General features: G+C 40.3%; 1 protein-coding gene across 7 annotated transcripts in view; it reads left to right on the top strand.

The window, feature by feature from the left end:
* The first annotated feature begins 352 nt into the window (after nucleotides 1-352).
* mapk10 (mitogen-activated protein kinase 10) overlaps nucleotides 353-17251 on the top strand; it is a 37638-nt gene continuing 20739 nt past the window's right edge. For 5 of the 7 annotated variants that reach the window (XM_004549683.6, XM_004549682.6, XM_023155213.3 and 2 more), the window contains exons 1-4: nucleotides 353-602; nucleotides 10856-10927; nucleotides 12123-12292; nucleotides 17024-17153. In XM_004549683.6, the coding sequence (XP_004549740.2) occupies nucleotides 600-602; nucleotides 10856-10927; nucleotides 12123-12292; nucleotides 17024-17153 (375 nt within the window). In that variant the 5' untranslated portion in view covers nucleotides 353-599. Of the gene's footprint in view, nucleotides 603-10855; nucleotides 10954-12122; nucleotides 12293-17023; nucleotides 17154-17251 lie in introns of all 7 variants that reach the window. The other 2 variants (XM_076886606.1, XM_004549684.6) reach the window with 2 other exon arrangements.

Below are 17251 nucleotides of genomic sequence, written 5' to 3'. Positions count from 1 at the left end.
AAAAAACCCAAAATAACAACAACAATAAATGCAAAAACATTATTTGCATAGACACGCCCTGGAAACCTGAGAAATAACAGAGCCTCATATCCTCAACGATCTGCGTGACCGCACCAGCGGGACGGTACAGGATGGGATGAGAAGATGCTCTAACACGCCCCTCCCATCCGGGGGGACAGCTTCCATGTGATCTCTCCCTCTCCCCTCTCTGTCCTGGCTTTGACGTCAGACGTGCTCCTGTTCGATTGCCATGGCAACATCGCCCCCCATCGCCCCTCCTCTTCCCTCCCTCTCCTCTCTCTCTCTCTGCTCTGGTGAGGTCCACAATGGTACAGCCAGCATCTTGCAGCACAATGGTTGCAAGGTGGTGAGCTGAGGGAGAGTGATTCAGCATCAGCAAACCTCGGTTCGGTCCACCTCTGCTTCTTTTTCCCCTTTCTCTCTCGTCTTCTTTTTCGGACCCCTTTTTCCCTCTCACTCCTTCGTCACATCAATGATTTTTTTCATGAAGCCTTCAGCAATGGTCTCCGCAGTGTTTCCCGTCGGGATGTTTTGAAAAGGACAGGCACTGGACTGGGATCGTCATCAACTGGCACGGAATGGTAAGGCCGGACGGATTTGTTTTATTTCAGTGTGGACGCGATGCTTGGATCTCGTGCCTGGCCGGAGGGTGGAGTGATGAATATTGATCGAAAGGGAAGGTTAATGAAGTACACTAGTGATGCCTCAGTGAGGGGGGGAAAGGGACAGCGATTGATAAATAAATAAATAAATAATCAACCCCATCTTGTGTCATTCACAGCCGCGTGTGTTGTTCTATAACTCACTAGCAGCGCTGTGAGGGATTTCATAACGACGCGAGCCCTGGCCTGACAAAATATCTCGCATCTTGCATTGCCTTGAACGCACACCATCGGTAATAACATCATCCAAATCGGGTGAGAGAGAGAGAGAAGGGGTGCGTGTGTGTGTGTGTGTGTGTGTGTGTGTGTGGGGGGGGGGGGGGGGGGGGTATCCAGGCTACCTCCCTTTCCATACATCCATACAGTCTGATTAGTCGGTGTTAGAGCGCTTTATGTATGTTTGATTGGCGGCTGAAACTGGATGTTGGCTGAGTGATGCTCTTCATATCTCTTCATAGCCTTACACAGGATACATATTGGAGGCCTACATGCAGGGCTTGTCCCTCCTCCTCCCCCTCACAAGTCAACTGCGCACCTTGTGCATTATGCAGACCATCAGTACTTCACAGAGATGATGGGTGGGGGGGCTTGCCTCATATCTTTCATAAATGCTGCAAAACTGTGTCCTCGTGCAAACAGCCTGTGCTATAGTGGTGATTTATTGGCCCATATGGGTGTTTCTAAGAGTCACGGTTTTGCTGCTGTGATTGTTTATAGTGTATATGAAGAGAAACAGTTGAAGTAATTTCTGGGCTGTTTGTCATGAAAGATGAACTTCAAATAATCCTAATCCTGCAGACAGAGAGAGAGAGAGAGAGAGGTGCTGTTCAGCCCTAATGTGGGCTGCATGCTGTGTAGTGGATTAAATGAGATGAAGCTGCAGAGGAAGGTAATTTCTCTAAATCAGCTTTGTCCTGAGTGCTCGATCATTGGGAAGGCATGGTAAACCCACCTGACCCACTGCACTTATTGCTCAGGTATGCAGGCGTGAGCAGGGCTCTCTGTTCTATTACTATTTCTTGTTTTTGTGCAGGCCCATAGTCATGGACTAATTCCTGGCTTTATGCTGTGCAGTGGAGTCAATAGATGTTTGAAGGGATCACAACAAACTCTTCATGTTCACGACAGGAGGAAAATAGAGTTTTCTTTTTTCTTTTTTTTGTGCCGTGACCTTGGGTGCTGAATTATTCAGGAGCAGGCTTCCATGTTTGTGAAAGTGCTGCAGGGAACAGGCTTAACAGTTAAACAAAGCTTTTTTTATGGGTGTCTCTGCAGCAGCTGAAGAGTTGCTTTTTTATCTCTTTTTTATTGGATAAATAGGCTAAAGGTTCTACCCTTTCTCCTCCTTGTCATCTTTAGCTGCCAAAAAGGAACTTTTTTCCCCCAAAACACCTCAGGTGAATTTCAAAAGTAGCTCTAGCATTATATACATTTATATTTTAAAAAAACAACAACAGTCTGTTTGATTTGATGTGATATTGACTGGCAGTGAAGCAGCTTGTTTATATAACGGAGCATCATCAATAGAAATGGTCACCAGTAGACTAATATTATGCTGCACCACTGCACTCATTTTTTTCCACCATTCTGTTTTTGTTTTGCTGAGTCTGGAGCATCAGTGCAATAATCCTTTGTTATGTAATAAAATAAGGCAATGCATTAAGTTGAGATAATGGAGGGATTTCAGGCTTTATTAATCAGCAAAGTAGGGAATGTTATCTTCTAGCTATTATTTGATTGGTCACTCCAGTCAGTTTCACACAGTCTGTGGTAATGTCTTCAAATGTCCCGTTTTACCCAAATAGCGCTCCTAGTCTTAAATATATTCAGCTAGCAATGCTATATAACAGCAAAGTCATTACAAATGAAACCACAGGGAGGAGAGGAATGAATAAACAACAAAAAATAATCATTGAAATTACTGTCCAGTTCAAGGTAGCTAGTCTGAAGCTGAAAAAAAACCCCATCTTCCTCCTGATAATCAGTTACTTAAATATCCACATCAGTCATCTGAGGGCCTGTCTGTCATTGCTCTCTTTTATGGAAGGTCAAACTTATCATTAGATGAGGATGGGTTACTAAGGAACGCTGATTTAGTCTGCCATCACCCATTGACCCCAGCTGAGCATTGTTCCTAGCTGTGGATTGGTGCTAATAATCCATATTACAATGCCAGCTCAGTTATTAACTTGGATGAATTCAATTCAACAGTTGTCTCACGATGGATAATTAAACAAGAAAGGAAAAAAATATGGAAAACGCTGGCTGTGAAAAAATGTAAGCAAGTAAGAGAGAGAAGATTTATTTAGCCAGCCTGAAGTAGATTAAGAAGTGCTTGGTAAGTGGTCACACTTAAAATCACATAACTATTAGTAATGTACTAGATATAACTGCTTAGAAAGCTGACAAATGTGCTCCATGGACATCTTTCATAGCATGCGCTTATTTATTTTAGTTTTAAAAAATGAAATTCTCGCTGTGCGCCAGTTTATTCCCCCCCTGAGTTGCAGTATTGCTTACAACTACAGACAAACAGTGACAATATGCCTGCAGCATGGGAAATGCAGTTATGTAATTGGATTTGATCTGACAAATATGCAGCTTTTATTTGCCTTTACAGATAGCTGCGTGCAAGACTTTGAGCTGTTTTAGATTTGATCTCAATCTTCTCACACTGCATATGAAGATAATTAGGAGACAACAATGGTCACCGTGGAAACCTTTGTTGGACCTGAGGGTGGAGGTTTTACATAAATTCATCAACACAGGGAGGTCGATTTTTGTTGTTTTGCTCAAACTGAGGCGTTTACAAGTATAAAAGTTCAGAAAGTATGCCACAGTTGAAACAGAGCAATAGAAATGTTCACAGTTCACATGACAGTGCTGAAAACGTCTCTGTCATTATGGCAAAATAAAAGTTAAAAGTGTTCAGGATGCCATTTTTGCAGGATGCGCGGTGTGGTCCAGCTGTGGCTCTTCTTCTCCTTCTACTGAATGTGTGTCAGGTCTTGCAAGAAAAGCTGTAAATCAGATGACCGCACTCAGCACTTGCCAAAGGTGTACATGTCGTTACTATGCAGCCTATCAGAAAACTGCAGCGTCAGCGTGGTTTTTCGGCCAGCGTGCCTGCTGTTTACCTAAAGCAAATCAGAGGATGCGAGCAAGACTACGTACGAGAGCAGAGACAGAGGAGGTGAGCAGATTTTCAGCTGTGAAGAAACAAATCGATGGGTGTCAGCGAGCGTTCGGATTCTGACACCCCTTAGATGGGTCAGTCCAAGTCTTGTTCTCCTGCCTGGGCCCTGCAGTTACTTCTCTGTTTTCCCCGAGCCCAAAAGGGGGAGGCTGTGCTGCGTTTAGCTCAGGCTGCACAAGGAAAAGACGAGGCATTCGCTGCATACTGCAGGAGAGGCTGAGGCTGCTGAACCAAGCACTCACAATGGAGCTCCGAGGGAGGGGGAGGGGAGACAATTACAGGCAGGCTGGGAGCCTGGGAGTGGGAATGGTGGGAGCGAGGGAGGGACAAAAGACAGGAAGGGTAGGGAAAAATGCAGGCTCTCATCAGTGCGGACGATGGAGGGAGGAATAAAGAAACAAGGGGGATATGGGCAATGTTGTGGTGCGAACTGGGTGACATCAACAAAAGGAGCGGAGTGGGAAGAAAGAAAAGATGGATATGAGAGCAAACATTGGTATCTGTGGACATTTTGACTGGCACATGACTGGCTTTATTGTGCTTTATCATTACTTTTTAGTAGTCAATCAGCCTGACAGCACAGACAGTGCCTGTGCTGAACAAAGGATGCGGTGGGGAGAACCATAGAAGCACAATAATGCCATCCTGTAGCAATGTGCCTGAGTTCAACCCAAAAACAGGCATAAAATGCCTGCTGAAAGCAGGTGAGACATAGCTACCACACAAAGACGAGCATCATTATTACCTGTTTCCAACACCTGCACCTTTAACACTGTTCCCTCCGGTGCTTATTATTACACTGTACCATTGGCTAAAATACTTTTTTTCTCTGTCTCTGAGGCCGCTATGTCTATCATTTGTGTCTATGAATATTTTCAAAAGTAGAAATGGCAGACATAGTCAAACACACCTTTCGATCCTGAGAGACTCTTGGTAGATATTGGCATGGCGCCCCTTGGCTGCAATTCTGCAGCTAGTAATGAAATGGACCTCCGTGACACACAAAAAATATCTCATAACAGATCCTTTAATAATAGTCTGTGGGCTTTTAAACTTACCACGCTTGAAAGGTCAGAGTCAGAAGAACTTGACGGTACCCCAAAGCCTCTTAGCTTTACTGCAAAGGTTTTGTACTGGTTATTAGTTTGGATAACTAATTTTAGTATTGGTGTTGACCACTTTATTAATACACACAGCCCACAAAAAAAACACACCAGCAAAATCAGTTTTTGAAGATTACTTTTGTGTTACCTCAAACTAAGGTTTGCCTTTCCTTTGACCTGGGAGACAACTAACACTGTATCAGGACCGTGTATTACAGTAGACCACCTCCAGTTCAGACCATATTAAAAGGAGTAACTATTTCACTGTATCCATACACTGTATCTGTGATTAGGTGAGTGCAGCCTTGCTAGCACTTCTTAAAAATGAATGGGTGCAAAACTGTCTACTTGTTCAGCTGGCTGGGCTTTGCACTGAACTCCTTTGTTGAGTTTGTAACTAAACACTAGCATGTTAAACTTAAAAGAGAGGAAAGACACGGTAGGAGGAGTCAAAGATGGAATAATAACCATATTCGGTCACAGCTTCACCTGTCTTAGCCATGCAGAGCAGGTGCATCTGTTGCCCCAGCTAGCAGCCTCACAACATGAGCACTGAGCACCAGATACACTGTAGAGCATCCAAGCTCTCCTTTCTGTAGCATCTGCAGATACTTTTTTTTAAATGGCCTGGATCAATACACTAAGTGTTCATACAGGGTAGAAGGGATTTACCACGAAAGTTACTACAGGCCGCGCTCAAAACTAACTTACAGAGCGTGGTGGTCAGTTTTCTCTTTTAATCAGTTGCTCTAGTGTTTCTGCTGATCACGCACAATTTTGATAACCTGGCGTGGTAAAATATGATCTGCATTTTACTGTAGAGCTACTGTAGTTTGCCTCACCTATAGTGATAATGTGACTGGTTTGGTTTATCAAGAAAAAGCCTTCACCATTTACATTTAAATCTTTGTATATATTATAGCTGAAAATCACTGTCATACATTTAGTGTTTTATGTGTTACACACACAGATAAATACACCAATACTCTCTTTGGAATAGTTCTATGTAAAAGACTATTTGAATGAACACTATATAATATAAACCTTTCTGCCAGGTATGTGCAAAAAAGAAGCATCAGAAAATCTTAAACCTCCTACAGTTGATTGGACAAGAATTAGGAACTAATGCTGTATTTTAGGATCATGCCTCCTAACTAAAGTGATCACTAGTTGCCTGAGGTACAGTTGTACCCACAGGGGTGGATGTAACACAATGCCCAGGATCCAAATAACAAGGATCAGCTACAAATGCAGGCAAATGCATGTAAACAGCCACTCCAATTAATCCTGAGATGTACCATACATCATCTACATTAGCCCATTTTAGATAATTAAAACCTTTCTGGATTTCCATGCTGTCTTTTTCATTGTGCCGTTCTTGAGTTTCTCTAGTTGTCTCTTAATGGCAGTTGGTCACCTTTTTTGTAATCATACAATAGATTCATTTCTGTAAATGCAATGCTGCATCTGAGACAGTTTATTTACGGCCTATGTGAAATAGCCTGAATTTGTTTGCACTGCGTGATTTCTCCTCTTTTTATATGTCTCCTATTTTTTTGTGGATGACTGTTAGCAATTTAAAAAAAAGATGACTGAAGGTGACGCTTACATAAAAACCAGAGCCAATACTTGTAAAACTCTTTATTTTACTTTTTAAAATGTATTTAGAAACATTTTTAATCTGTTTTCTTTCTTTCTTTCTTTTATTTGTTAATGATTCCATTTCTACAGCCTGCTTCCCCATCTAATAATTTGGGACTTTGGACATGCATAAAATATAAAGTTATTGTTTCAGTTATCTATGTCTCTTGTTTAGTTTAAGAAAAAAGAAAGAATCAGAGCTAAATCAATGTGTTGCTGCTTTTGTGTTAAAAAAAAATCTGCATTAGTAATGATCCTTTTTTGGGAACAGTAAAGTGACTTTGTTTGTCTGTGCGCTTTGTCGTTCACTAGTTTGCTGTAAAATTGCACATCACCCACACGTCCATAACAGTTATTCAAATATGTTAAAGCAATTACATGGTCTGGAACTGGGACTGATGGAAGTTCGCTCACTTGGCTTAACTGGTCCTGCATTTAATAACTTTGACACAGGCTCACAGTTGTCATTTTCAAACTAGGAAAACAAAACAAAACAAAAATGTCAGGCATGTGTCAGTGCTACTAAAGTCCTACCGACTTCTGCGGTTTATAGTTTACAATGCAAAGACTCCTCAACATCCTATAAGGCTGTTGCTTTCTTAAGTGTGATGCAATGTAGAGTAATACTTCGGAGACAGTTCTCACCTTCATAGAGTCAATCCAGTTTTAAAAAGCACAGAGCTGGAAAGTGAACTTCCTGAAAATGAAAACTTTGTTCTCTGAGCTCCTGAAGCAAGATATTAGCACCATGCAAGGCGATTGTGGCTCAAGAGTTGGGAGTTCACCTTGTAATTGGAAGGTTGCCGGTTCGAGCACCGGCTCAGACAGTCTCGGTCGTTGTGTCCTTGGGCAAGACACTTCACCCGTTGCCTACTGGTGGTGGTCATAGGGCCCGGTGGCGCCAGTGTCCGGCAGCCTCGCCTCTGTCAGTGCACCCCAGGGTGGCTGTGGCTACAATGTAGCTTGCCATCACCAGTGTGTGAATGTGTGTGTGGATGACAGGTTGTGTAAAGCACTTTGGGGTCCTTAGGGACTAGAAAAGCGCTATACAAATACAGGCCATTTATCAAGGGATTTATGCTGCCATTAGCAAAGTTAGCTTTCTTATAAAGGCAATGAATCTGACATGAGACATTGTACTGTTGGAAACGGTATCTCCTGATAGAAACCCCTGCAACCATATTAAACATGCCCTATACATCACAGTCTTCTGCAGAGCAAGAAGACTGTGATGAAGGCTGAAGGTGAAAGGCATTTTAAAGCAGAGTAAGTCATGCTTGTAACTGCTGTAGTGTTATAAAATCCTCACTGGAATTTAAGGTCCATTCAAAATAATGTAGGCAGGTCTGAAAACTCTTCACAATCTTTGAATGAGCTGAAAATCACCCTTATCCTTACTTTTTGCTTATTCAACCTCTCAATCAGCTGATGCCGGCTTGTACTGAGGAGATGTATTGCAGTCAGGATGATAAATGGGCAGTTTAAGGAGTGGTGCTGAGCATAATTGTAGGTGCAAGCAGCATTTCGGCCATAAGGACAATCAACAGAATGTAGTCACAGGGTTAAACAAACAAAGCACAAAATCTGGTGGGTTTTTTGTGTTTGTTTTGTGTGTGTGTGTTTTTAGCTGTGGGCTAACGTGGGAGGGAAGAAACTGTTGTGGTGCGATTTGTTTTGGTCTGTCATTTTCATTGCTTTTTCGTGAATAACTTTTCCTGATAATTACCCAATCTTTCTTGTTTTTAACGACGCGCCAGACAGCCATCATTTTAAAACTGTAATCTCCAAAAAATGTTGGCTCCCAGGTAAATTGTTTATGGTCTGTACTCAGTCTCTCCTTCATCTTTCATTCGTTCTGATGAAAGTGTATTCACCATCTGCTGTTAAAAGTCTTATGGAAACGTGTTGCATTAGAAATGAAAGTGAACTGTTTATTTATATATTTTTTAAAGCAAAGAAAGCATAATTAAAACATGTTTTACTAGTTTTTTTCTAAGGCTGCAATATTTTTAAATGAACATCTGCATGTAAATATGCTGCCAGGTTTGACAGGACTGTAGTGTGCAGGATCCCGCCACCATCTAGGTGTTGTTTACCAGCGTATACTGCTGGAAGACAAACAGTTTGGCCTGTGAGGGGCCGATGGCGCGATATGGCAGCCTCGCTTCTGTCAGTCTGCCCCAGGGCAGCTGTGGCTACAATTGTAGCTTGCCTCCACCAGTGTGTGAATGTGAGAGTGAATGAATAGTGGAATTGTAAAGCGCTTTGAGGTTCTCGAAAAGCGCTATATAAATGCAATCCATTATTATTATTATTATTAATAGCTTATGTACTCAGACAGGTAAAGATTAGAGCAGCACAGATACAGCTAGCCCCACGCCAGGGCTGATTCAGTGTTGACCTGTTAGAGTAACAGCAAATATTATGCTACTTAATGTGGTGACCGGGATGCTAGTCAAACACGCACATGTGGAATGACATTACTATAGTGGTTTGACGTGTTGGAGACTGTGGGCTCAAAAATCGCACATCTTTCTCGTCTCATTGCCCTTCCCTTTTCTTTGTTTCAAAACAGATTTGAAAAAATCAGTTTATGAATGATTATTAATTAATTTCTCCTAATTTAATAGCACAAATTCCTAACACACCCAACAGTGAAATTCACCCATTTACTTGAACACTTTTTCAAGTGAAATAAGCTGAACCAGAAATCTCCCACCTTCGAGTCCCTTATCTCTTTTCTAAAAGCTGCTTTGCTCCCTTTGGATTCAGCACACATATTAAAGTGGGAACTGTGACAGTATTAGAGGACAGCTAGAGTTAAAAGAGACATTTATGTCCATTTGCTCCTCGGAGAAAATTGCAGAGTCGGATCCTTTCAATGCTTTGCGAGAGACGAGGACGTCCTCCAAACTGTTTGGTGACATTTGTGTAGTTTTACAACCACATGTGAACTCCCGAACTACCGAAAAAGGTCTTTTTACCCCCCCTCCTTCTCTATTTTTAGTAGCATCATTAACATCATGTATGAACTTATTCGAAAGACGTGGTCTTTAGCCCTCTGGGACTTTCATTAACTGAAAACCCCTCAAAGATAGAGTGATTGTGGGCGAGCTCTCCCTCCAGCTTAATGTGGGAGCTACTGTCATTCAGAGCTTTCTTTCCTCTTTGCTTCACTCTGGCAATGAAAAAAAAAAAAAGCTAAAGAAAATTGGCAAATCTCCAGTTAAACCAAATTTACCCATTAGCTGCTGTTTCACAGTGAAAGCCTCGAAGCTTTACCAAAATTCACTGCACTGCTTTTATGCAAATGCCATCTGTCCAACAGCTAAAGCTTGGCAAGAATTGGGTAATGCAACAGAACAATGATCCCAAGCAGCAAATCTACAACTGGATGAGTGAAAAAGAAAAGAATTGAGGTGTTGCAGTTGTCCGGTCCAAGTCCAGACCTCAGCAGTGCATAAATGTTTGTATGTAAACCCCAGTGAAGAGAAGATATGTAAACAAGAGTGGGCCAAAATTCTTCCACAATGATATAAAAGACTGAAAAAGTCACACAGAAAAAAGTTGAAGTGGTTTTAGAAGCTAATGAATGGGGGTACTAGTTTTTAAGGGTGCTGATCAGTAATTATTTTTTAAACTTTGGGCAGCTATTTCTTTGTCTCTCCTGTCTTCAAGCTAAGCTATCTAAAATTTAACGAACCAGATCTCACACAAAGGGCAAAAGAAAGCACGTTTAAAAAAAAAATAGATTATACTGTTAGCTTTAAATTTACATTCACACAAAACCTGTTTTAATCCATTTTAAAAGGGAAAACTTGCTTTCAGCTGTTTTGGAATTCATCAGCAAATATCTTCTCATCGTCTTTCACTCATCAATGGGACCACCTCCTCATGTCTTATTTTCAACACGCATTGATCACTGCAACCACACTGCAATGTGCTCTGATGAAGAATCGATAACTGGTCAGTTCATATTTATCGAGGACTGGGAGGTGACGAATTGTTGTTTTTCTCATTTTTATTGAGAATGATGGGAACAGAGTAGAGAGGACACAAGTGAATTTTCCTGGTGGGTTTCAGTCCCCACACGGGGAGAGGTGTGAGTGTTGTTTTGCAGAAATACAATAATAAATCTTTGTTTTGCCATTGTATATGTGACAAATTGCCACTACCCACACCCACACCTACATGTGCTCACTCTCTGCTTCTCCTCTGTTTGTGTCTTTCAGGTATTTATGAGCAGACATTTCTTATATAACTGCAGCCAACCAGTCCTGGATGTAAAGATAGCCTTTTGTCAGGTGTGTGTTCCTTACAGGTAAAAAAGGTACAGTATTCATTCACTTCCATTCCCTCTATTCTTACTCTGTATGGGTTTTTTTCCCCCCTGTGTATGCAAAATGAGCTCTTAAGCAGTTGTGTGCTCAAAAAATAATTTGAAATGTTTAATTAAGAAAAACAACACAATGTGTGCAAAATGGTTTGATTAAGAGGTTTGACGCAAATGTCCTTGAGGAGCCTTTATCAGAAGTTGACGTGTTTTCAGCCTTTTGTTGATAATTCATTATGTATATCAAAACAATTCAGCTAGCCTTGATTTTCTACTTTTGTTCAACACCTCCACTATTCCTCTTTAACTGAGGTCTATACCAAAAAGAATGCAGTATAATCTGCTCATTACTGAAGCTTAATTGTTGTCTCCACAGTGTAAATACAGAACTCAGCTGGGGTTGTGATTCCATAAGATAAAAAGTCTTTATTTTGACTCTTTTTACATACGTTGTGTTGCTTGTTATAAGGAAAAAAACAGACAATTCAGTTGGAGCTCAGATAGATTGGGATGTTTGCACTGCACACGAGATTCTAGCTGAATGTTCAATAGCTGCTAAAGATACCAGATATATAGGAATAATCTGATCATAAGTTTGGAGGACATCGACCTTCAGCGCCTTAAAGCAGATTTATCAATCTTCCATTGTGCACAAAGAAGATGGTTCAACCATAGCAGTGCATATGCAGTAACTTTGCTTGTTTTGTGAGCTGTGTTATAATTACCAAGTCTCTAATTACCTGATATGCTTTGTTGTGGCACCATTTGGTTGCCTGCTTTGCCCAAGTAATTACAGCCTGATTGCCGGGTGAAATGTAGTCAAGTAAGGACTAAAGCTAATGTCGTTAGAGGGGCTTTTACAGAGATTATATTTCTGCATTGAATTCGTTCAGCTGTAAACTCGGCTAAACCTTATGTCCTGTCTTGTTTATTCTACTTTACCATTTTTACCAAATATACCTTAATGTATGCTTTTTTTGCCTTTACAGCAGTTAAATGCATGTTATGATGTGATGCTCTTCTTAGATATTAATGATGGTTATTATGGCTATATATCATATAACGTATAACAATGATTCGATATTGATTTTAAAATGAGTAGCCTGATAAAAACAAATGTGCAGCCTAGATGTGTTACATATGCATTTTATGTCATCCCTTTGCAGGGTTTTGGAAAACAAGTGGATGTGTCATATATTGCCAAGCATTACAACATGAGCAAAAGCAAAGTGGACAACCAGTTCTACAGTGTGGAAGTGGGAGACTCTACCTTCACAGTTTTAAAACGCTACCAGAATTTAAAGCCCATTGGTTCTGGAGCTCAGGGAATTGTCTGGTAAGTGCTCAATGGTACATTTCTCTAATGTCTTATTTTATATCATATCAGGTTGTTTGATGGGCTTTGGTGTAATCTTTAATGCTCAGTTAACTCATTGCTAGCTGATTTTCTAACGTTTGTTTTTAATGTTGGAGTGAATTTGTGAGGTTTTCTGAATAATTTTGCTAATTAATATATATTAAAGTCATATTTTTTATTCTTCTGAAAAGCCTGGAGAGATTTCTTCTTCTTTGTTCATTTGCACAAATGTTTGGTTTAAACTTAATCGAGGCAAGCAGGTGCAGTGATTTTAATTGTTTGAATTATCTGTGTCTGCTGATAAATGTTAATATCTTTAATGTTAGGGAAAAAAATAATCATTAAATGATGTTTTATGTTGACATTGGGAACATAGGCTGTATATAAAAGATGGAATTTAACTTTTTTGCTTGTAGAACTGATTTAATTCGTCATGGCATAGGTTCAGTAATGTGTTGAAAACAGACATTTTGGTCCATGGTGACCTGATAGCCACACAGTTGCTACAGATTTTTCAGCGGCACATACATTATGGGAATCTTCCATTCCAATCCAATAGAGCATTCCAAAGGTGTTCTACTAGACTGAGTCACATTTGAAATGATCCTGCTGGAGGCAGCCATCAGAGGATGGGCTCACTGTGATCATAAAGGGATGGACATGGTCAGCAACAATAATCAGTAAGGCTGTGGTGGCTAAATGATGCTAAGTTAGTACCAAGTTGTCCAAAGTGTGCTAAAGGATTTTCCCACACCGTTACACCACCAACAGCCTGAGCTGTTGATATAAAGCAGGACTTGAATGCAACATTGTTTCATGTTGTATGCAGCGAATTCAGCTCAATGGCATCTGAATATTTCAGCAGAAATCCCAGACTAATTGGACCAGCCAACATTTTTCCAATCTTCTATACAATTTTAGTAAGGCTGTGTGAACTATAGTTTGCTCTTCTTAGTTGACAGGAGTGGCACCCAGTGTGGTCTTATGCTGTTGTAGCCCATCTGTTTTAAGTTTCAGCATGTGTTCAGAAATGCTCTTCTGCGTGCTTTGTTTTTAACAAGTGGTTATTTGGGGATGGTTGTGCAGGAAAATCCTAGTAGATCAGCAATTTCTAAAATACTCAGACCAGCCAAACAACTGCTGCCACGATACTTAAGTCACCTTCATTCTTATGTCCGGTGTGAACTTCAGCAGGTTGTCTTGACCATGTCCATCCATCCTTTTCCACTTATAAAATTCAAGGTCATGATGGTGTTGTTTCTAAAGGCAAGAAATATGTTACAACTTGGAGAGGTGAACAGCCATTTGCATTCACACCTACAGCCAATTTGGAATCATCAGATAATGTAACCCCACGCATGTCTTTGGAGTGTGCGAGGAAATCAGAGAGAACACATGCAGACTTTTTTGCTGTGACAATGCTAACCACTGTGCCACCATGCTAGCCCTGATCCTGTCAGCATGCTAAAATACACTGAGTTACTGATTGGTCAATTAGATGTTTGCATTGACAGGGAGTTAAGCAGGCATACCTACTAAAATCCGTGTAGCTTGAGAGGCTGAAAAATAAAGCCAAAGTGCCCTAAACCTAATTCAGGCAACCAGCAGGGGGGCTTCCTTATTAGCTGCCTGTAAGAAAGATGCACTGGTGCAGAAGTCTGTGGGAAAACAACCCTTCTTCTCAGTTGATCTGTTACCTCAATAAACACTTTCCTGATGAGTTTCCAATCTTAATTGCTTGTTTTAAGCCACATTTGGACTAGAATTGATAGCAAATACCTAAAAAAGCCAAAAAGACTGTTAAATTGTTGCTACTTTAAAAGGGTAGCAACAGTAATAATACCTTGTGATAATAGTATGAATTGTAGTTGTGGTGTTTCTGAATAGACTTTCCTGAAAAAATTACACTCATCAAATATCAGAATTTTTTTTCTCTTAATGTTTTCCACAGATGTGAAGGGTGTAGTCTTATATCCTTCCCGGTGTGCTCCAGTGAGCTGGTGACATATCGTTTATTTTGAATATGGATGTATGAGCCATAAGAGCCTTACAGGGTGGGCATTAAGTGGACCCTTAATCCAGATTGCAGAGGAAGCTTGTATTCATTACAAGTCAACTCACGCACGCCCTGTCAGAATGCAGAGGAATGTCTGCCAAGCCTCCACTTAAAGGAATGCATCTTACAGTCTTTGTGAAATGACCAGACAGAACTATAAGTTATATTTATGTTAATGTTGTGTCACTGAGGGTGATATTCTCATGCCACAAACTCTCCCAGAGATGACTTGAGCTGACATGTTTTACTACAGTGTATATTGTGTCATTTTGAAGATTCACTAGCTCTCAACTCTCCTGCCCTTCACTTGACCTCTCTCATTGTCCTTCCTTTGCTTCCCATGTCCTCAGTCCCACTCTCCTTCCGCTCCAAAGCAATTTCGTGCATTTGCAAAAGAGCTTGGGCAGGCTGTAACTGCTAATGCTGGGATTGTGCCCATTTTAAGGATATTGTAGAGATGGATGGCAGGGAGTGCAAATCTAATTGAACCTGCTCTGCTGTGTGCTGCTTGGCTGTGTCCACAGCTGTCATCTGGTGTCATATGGTGCTAGCATTAAAGCAACCAAACCACATAAAACCACAGAGAATGATATAAATATCCTTGACCATATCCTGATCATAGAGATGAAATTGGTTAAACTATAAGGCCTGGTTTAGATGTTCACAAATACATAAAAACATAATAAATGACTTTGGCATGTGTTTTTATAAAGATAAAACAGGTGACTTGCTGTGTCTTAACTTCAGCATAATCCCTGACTGGGTGACATAATCATATTTACATAAACATCTGTCTGATGGTTTGCACAGATGGTTAAATGCTTACACATTTTATAACATACATGGGCTTTCACTGCAAGCAAATAATATGCATACGAGCAGACAGAGATCCAGAAGCTTGTCTGGAAAAAATCAGCAGTGACTAAGTACACATTCTGCTTCTCTTATGCAATCAGTAGAGTCTTGTCCCAGTAAAGCCTGAGAACATGGTAATGAGGTAAAACTTGTTCTTGCTTGTCTTTGCCACAGTTAACAGTCACTCTGCTAATGTGGTCGCCCACAAAAACCCCAATGTGTGCACATCTCTGACCTTATGAGTTGGTCAGAATGAGCTTTCCCAAGCATCTTAGGAGGGATGAAGGCTTTAAGTAGTTTAGCTGGTTATGACATCATCTTTCACTCAGCTACAAATGTGATGACTGACTCCAAATCCCTACTGGATCAATGCTTTTATGAAGGCTCCACTGTTTCCATGGCCACACATCATCTCTGGCCTGCAGTCTCCACACAGCCATGGCAAACCACAGCATATCCCACCCAGCCGTACACAGTCAGATGCTTGGAAACTCAATTTTATAGCATCTTGTCAGAAAAGGCACATTTTGAAGTTGAGCCGAGACAGTGAGATGACATTTTTATGGCAGCTTTTTCTGTATTACCGTTCAGCGAAGGCCAACATAAACTGCCACAAACAGCTAAAATACCCGAGGCTTTCAGAAATTGGGATTGTGTTGAGCCAGCAAAGCACCCACTCTGCTGTAATGGTCATCAAACTGGTGGAAGGAAAGGGCATCTACATATAACACACATTCTGCTGTGTGGTTTAGTTTCATTGGTAACACTTTAATTAGATAGATAGATAGATAGATAGATAGATAGATAGATAGATAGATAGATAGATAGATAGATAGATAGATAGATAGATAGATAGATAGATAGATAGATAGATAGATAGATAGATAGATAGATAGATAGATAGATAGATAGATAGATAGATAGATAGATAGATAGATGAAACTAAATACTCTTACTTTCCCCACACTAATTAAGAGGGTAAGTTGCAACCACTTAGCAGTTTTAGCAGTTTATTGTTTTTGTTTGGTATTCAGGTGCGTATTAACACAACACTAAGAAAGAAAGACATCATCAATGATCTTTTCTCAAACTGAGAAAGAAAGGAATCGGGGTGTTGCACTGGGCCAATCAAAGTCCTGACTTCAACCTGACTGAAATGCTGCAGCGGGACTCTAACAGAGCTGTGAATAAATGAATGCCAGCAAACCTCACTGTAAAGGAGACTGGTCCAAATTTGCTCCATGATGATGTGAGAGACTGGTAAAAGTCACAGAGAAAACACTTACTTGACTCTGTTGCTGTTAAAAGTAGTACAACAAGCTGCATGTTGCCTTAATTTATGTTAAATAAATAATTTCTTTTTACCATGACTGTGAATACAAAATGCAGAAATAAATACAATAATAATTATTAATAAAAAAATTAATTAATTGAATATAAGATTAGATAAAAAATTCAAATAATAGTAATAATAATAATACGATATGAGAGTAAACTCATTAAATTAAAAAATAATGTATACATTTATGTTTAATCACAGTGTGTCATGGATTTAATGGGCTACTTATTGATTTTAGTTTTATTAAGTATATAACTTACTATTACTGTAATACACAGTTTTCACACAGCTAGCAAGTTATAATTGAGCCCTATAATCTTCATGTATTAATAAGTTCTGATTTATATTATTTTTACAGAGAGCCTTTCATCTATTTTATCCTTTTGTGTCAGTGACTATTGACATTAAGCCATGGATTGTTGCAAGAGGAATACTGATCTCTGTGGTTTGTTTTCTGCAGTGCGGGCTATGACGCTGTCCTGGACAGAAATGTAGCCATCAAGAAGCTGAGCAGACCCTTCCAGAACCAGACCCATGCCAAGAGGGCATACCGGGAGTTGGTGCTCATGAAATGCGTCAATCACAAAAATGTAAGCGATTCAAACGAGAGGTAACAAAGGACCAAAGGAAAATGTATCCCGACTTGAATGAGATGCAGTTTAAAACTGCACCCCAGTCTGAGTCTATT

Source organism: Maylandia zebra, linkage group LG7 (genome assembly GCF_041146795.1).
Source record: "Maylandia zebra isolate NMK-2024a linkage group LG7, Mzebra_GT3a, whole genome shotgun sequence".
In the NCBI taxonomy this organism is placed as follows: Eukaryota; Metazoa; Chordata; class Actinopteri; order Cichliformes; family Cichlidae; genus Maylandia; species Maylandia zebra.
This window is presented reverse-complemented; position numbering and strand designations above follow the sequence as displayed.